Genomic DNA, 5009 nt, shown 5'->3' with positions numbered 1-5009 from the left:
TGGAGCCCAGGAAGTTCCAGCTCAACATGAGGAAGAGCTTCTTTGCTGTGAGGGTGACAGAGCCCTGGGACAGGCTGCCCAGAGAGGCTGTGGAGTCTCCTTCTCTGGAGACTTTCCAGCCCTGTCTGGATGCCTTTCTGAATGACCTGCCCTGGTTTTGGTCCTGCTCTGGCAGAGGGGGTTGGACTGGATGATCTTCAGAGGTCCCTTCCAACCCCTGACATGCTGTGATCCTGTGTAGTTTCTAGTAAAACCACCATCCCCCCACAGTGATGGGCTCCTGTCATGCCAGCAGTGGTGGTGGGAGGTGGAGCACATTGTTGGTCTCCAAGGCAGGGAAAAGGTGCTAGGACCAAGACAGCTGGGGTCTGCTCCCACCTGGGTTTGAGAAAGGAGTGTTCCTGGGGTATGTCCAGCATGGGCAGGGGTTGCAGGCTGCTCTAAGCCTCTTTGTCCCTCTTGGTGTGGTGTGAGGGTGTTGTGGATGATGGGTGGGCTTGCAACGAACTGCGTTGGCCAAAGGAGCCTGTGAGGACTTCAGCAGCTCAGCCCCATCCTTCCTCAGCCCCCTTTGGTTTCTTCTCTGCAGGTGGCAGCAGGAGACAACAGGGAGTCCTTGATGTGCTGACAACCATGTCCAGGGTGAGTGGGGCTGCCACGGGGATGATGACATCAGGGTGACATGTCCCCCTAGGGCCACTGTGGGGTTTAGAGGGACTGGTGCCCAGTGCCCCTTGTCACCAGCCAGGGTTTCAGCTGGCCCTGATGGCTGTGGGAGGTGGAGGGGAACCAGCTCCTGTGGTCCCTGTGATGCTGCCTCCTCCCTTGCAGAAACACTGGCCCCCTGGGACCCAGTGTGTCACCAAGCACGACCACACCAAGCCCAAGGCCCAGGAGCTGGCCTTCCGCAAGGGCGACGTGGTCACCATCATCCAGGCTGTGGAGGTGAGTCCAGCGGGCGCTCGGGGGACCTGCTGCCCCGGGAGGGGAGGGGACCCTAGTGCCACCAGCTGAGCTGCTGGAGAAAGGCCCCTTCTCCCCAGTGGGGTCCCCCCTTCCTCCCCTTGCTATGAGACCCCCTGGTCCCCAGGGCAAGGGCTGGTACCGCGCCAGGCACAACGAGACAGGGCAGGAGGGGCTGCTGGTGGGCAACGTGCTGCGGGAGCGCGGGGCCATCCCTGCTGACCCCAAGCTCAGCCTCATGCCGTGAGTACAGCTGGGGTCCCAGGGAGGGTGTGGGGGGGAAATGATCATGGAATAATTTTGGTTGGAAAAGACCTTTCAGATTATTGAGTCAACTGGTCATCCAGCCCTGCCAAGGCCACCCCTGCCCCATGTCCCTCAGCACCACATCTACAGGCTTTGAAACCCCTCCAGGGATGGGGACTCCACCCCTGGGCAGCCTGGGCCAGGGTCTGACAACCCTTTCCAGGGAGAAATTGTTCCCAATACCCAATCTCAACCTCCCCTGGCACAACCTGAGGCCATTTTCTCTTGTCCCATCCCTTGTTCCTGGGGAGCAGAGCCCGACTCCCCTGGCTCCAACCTCGTCTCAGCAGCTGCAGAGCCAGTAGGTCTCCCCTCAGCTCCTTGTCTCCAGGCTGAACCCCCAGCTCCCTCAGCTGCTCCTGCTCACACTTGTGCTCCAGCCCCTTCACACTTCATCCCAAGTGAGCCCCCAGGAGCTGTGACAGCAGACGAGTCCAGCTCATTCCCCAGGCAGGTTTTGGGTGGGCAGCTGGGGACAGTCAGGGATTTGCTGGGGCAAATGCCTGACTTGAAAGGCCCCCAGTTGTGCCCACCCAGCTTAAACGGACCCCAAAAGGAGGGGGTTTAAGCAACAGGGTCTATGTAGCTTTGCTGGGGGCTCTGCTCTCCTCATCTTGCTGCTGGCACCGAAGGAAGCCCATGGGCACAGCCCTTCTCCCCAGTGTCCCTCACCCCCATGCCCCTCTCTCTCCCCAATGTCCTTCTCCCCAGCTGGTTCCACGGGAAGATCTCCGGGGTGGAGGCAGTGCAGGAGCTGCAGCCCCCCGAGGACGGGCTGTTCCTGGTGCGGGAGTCTGTCCGGCACCCTGGGGACTACGTGCTGTGCGTGAGCTTTGGCAGGGAGGTGATCCACTACCGCGTGGTGCACCAGGAGCACACGCTCAGCATCGACAGCCAGCAGCACTTCTCCAACCTCATCGACATGAGAGAGGTGAGACCCCCCCCCCTCCCTGGGCAGTGAACCTCACCAGCACCCGACTGAGGGCAAGAACCTCATGGGGTCATGGGGAGCAGTGGCAGGTCCCTGTCCCTTTCTCCATGGGTTTTCATTGGGTTTCTTTCCCTGGTGTAGTTCTCCATCCCTGCCAAAGACTGATGATTCCCACTCAGTTTGGGGTGCAACCACAGAATCACAGAATCTTAGGGGTTGGAAGGGACCTGGAATGCTCACCCAGCCCAATCCCCCTGCCAGAGCAGGGGCACCCAGAGCACATCACACAGGAATGTGTCGAGGGGGGTTTGAAAGTCTCCAGAGAAGGAGACTCCACAGCCTCTCTGGGCAGCCTGTCCCAGGCTCTGTCACTCTCATGGTAAAGAAGTTTTTTTCTGATGTTTACATGGAACCTCCTATGTTTCAGTTAGCACACACTACCCCTTGTCCTGTCACTGGACATCACTGCACAAAGCCTGGCTCCGTCCTCCTGACACTGCCCTGAACATATCTGTAAACATTGACAAGGTCGCCCCTCAGTCTCCTCTTCTCCAAGCCCAACAGACCCAGCTCCCTCAGCCTTTCCTCAGCAGGGAGATGTTCCACTCCCTTCATCATCTTTGTGACTCTGCCCTGGACTCTTTCCAGGAGTTCCCTGTCCTTCTTGAACTGAGGGGCCCAGAACTGGAATGGACAGATCTGGGGTGCCCTGGGGACACCTCTGCCATGGGACCTTGGGCAACCTGATCTAGCAGGAGGTGTCCCTCCCCATGCAGGAGGTAGATGATCTTTAAGGTCCCTTCCAACCCAAACCATTCGATGATTCCATGAACCAGCCATGCCAGCTGCAGCCCCACTCCCCTGCCCAAGGCCACGTTTCCCCCCATCCGTGCTCCTTTGGTGCTCACACCACAGCAGGGCTTAGGGTGTTTTGAAGATCCCAGCAGCCTCTGCCCCCTCCTGGACAAGGTCTGAGCTCCACCAAGGCTTTGAGGCATTTTGCCACGTTTCTCTCCCCTCCAAGAGTCCCTCTCATTGCTGACCCTGCAGGACTCCTGGGCAGCTCCATGAGCTCTTGCCCTTCCAGTGACCTCTTCTTCCTCGAGGTTCATCTTTGCCCTGTCTCTTAGCTGCCTCCCATCTCCTCTCCAGACAGTTGCACCCTCAGATGTTTTCCTCATTTAGACCCAACTTCTGCTTTCAAGTGGGTCCTTTCCCCTTTCAGCTGCCCCGGCCTCAGCCTGTAACTCTGACGCCACCGCCGCTTCCGCTCTGCGTCACCTCTGCAAACCACCCCGACAGGGGCTGGAACCCCATCAGCTGCCACCAGCCCCACCAGCAGCATCCCATGTGGCCCATGGTCCATCATGGTCTTTCCCTGGCTGTGCCCAGAGGGGAGCAGGGCTGAGATGTGGGCTGCAAATCACAGCCCTGGGGGAAACGTGGCATTTGCCTGAGCTGCAGGGGCTCCAGGCCCCTCGAGGGTGGTGGTGGAGTCCCACAGAACATCCCATAGTCATTTCCCAGTTCCACACCCTGAGTCTGGGGGTAAGAGGAGGCACTGCCACATTGCCTGTCTGTCTGTCCCTTGGCAGCACTACATGAAGGAGCAGGGAGCCATCTGCACCAAGCTGGTGAAGCCCAAACCAAAAAGTGGGATGAAGTCGGCAGAGGAGGAGTTGGCTAAAGGTAGGAGATGGTGGGAGAGGGTCATGGTCCAGGTTTTGGGGACATGGCAGCATGGTCCAACTGGTAGCCCCTCCTAACTTGCCCTCGTGCTGGTGTCCAGCTGGCTGGTTGCTGAACCTGCAGAACCTCACGCTGGGAGACCGCATCGGGCAAGGCGAGTTCGGAGGTGAGTGAGATGGGGCTGGAGGTTGCCCAAAGGGCACCCCCAATGTCCCCTCCTCATCCGAGGCATGAAGGGCTCGGCCTGGGAAGCAGGGCTGAGCTTGATTCCCCATGTCCCCTCCCAGACGTCCTGCAGGGTGAGTATATGGGGCAGAAGGTGGCTGTGAAGAACATCAAGTGTGACGTGACCGCCCAGGCCTTCCTCAGAGAAACGGCTGCCATGACGTGAGTGCCCTGAGGGGCCAACAGCCCAGCCCTGCCCCCTGGCCTGGGGACAAACAAGCCCCCCTTGACCTGCATCCCTTCTATTTCAGGAAGGTCCGGCACAAAAACCTGGTGTGTTTGCTTGGTGTGATCCTGCACAACGGCCTCTACATCGTCATGGAGTTCATGAGCAAGGTGAGAGCACCCAGCTGGTCCTTGGCCAGCAGGACCCATCACTGCTCAGATTTGGAGACAAAATCCCAGTTTGGGGACTGAGTTGGACAGATGCTGGGTGCTGCAGCCCCCACAGGAGGCAGCATCTCCAGGCAACCCCATCCCTTTGGTCCTTACGTGTTTCTCCTCCCTTATCAGGGCAACCTGGTGAACTTCTTGCGCACGCGGGGCCGGGCGCTCATCTCGACCCGGCAGCTCCTCCAGTTTGCTTTGTAAGTCCATCTCCCTTCCTCCAGCTGAGAACCAGTGCCCTGCATCCCCCTGACACTGTGGTCTGCCTCGCTTGGCCATGGCAGGGATGTGGCCCAGGGCATGGACTACCTGGAGTCCAAGAAGCTGGTGCACAGGGACCTGGCTGCCCGGAACATCCTCATCTCTGAGGAGAACGAGGCCAAAGTGAGTGATTTTGGCCTGGCCCGGGTCAATCCCAAGGGTGCAGATGCCACTTTGCTGCCCGTGAAGTGGACGGCCCCGGAGGCACTGAAACACAACGTGAGCAATGGTGGGAAGGGAGGGGGGA

At 59.3% G+C, this 5009-nt stretch overlaps 1 protein-coding gene across 1 annotated transcript in view; it reads left to right on the top strand.

The window, feature by feature from the left end:
- Window positions 1–633: 633 nt before the first annotated feature.
- Window positions 634–5009, top strand: part of MATK (megakaryocyte-associated tyrosine kinase) — a 5426-nt gene continuing 1050 nt past the window's right edge. The window contains exons 1-10 of the mRNA XM_010003409.1: window positions 634–642; window positions 832–945; window positions 1091–1206; window positions 1981–2200; window positions 3796–3889; window positions 3990–4055; window positions 4177–4276; window positions 4366–4450; window positions 4628–4701; window positions 4786–4981. Of these exons, the coding sequence (XP_010001711.1) occupies window positions 634–642; window positions 832–945; window positions 1091–1206; window positions 1981–2200; window positions 3796–3889; window positions 3990–4055; window positions 4177–4276; window positions 4366–4450; window positions 4628–4701; window positions 4786–4981 (1074 nt within the window). The remainder of the gene's footprint in view (window positions 643–831; window positions 946–1090; window positions 1207–1980; window positions 2201–3795; window positions 3890–3989; window positions 4056–4176; window positions 4277–4365; window positions 4451–4627; window positions 4702–4785; window positions 4982–5009) is intronic.

This window comes from Chaetura pelagica, unplaced genomic scaffold, assembly GCF_000747805.2.
Source record: "Chaetura pelagica isolate M959 unplaced genomic scaffold, ChaPel_1.0 scaffold498, whole genome shotgun sequence".
NCBI classification, from domain to species: Eukaryota; Metazoa; Chordata; class Aves; order Apodiformes; family Apodidae; genus Chaetura; species Chaetura pelagica.
This window is presented reverse-complemented; position numbering and strand designations above follow the sequence as displayed.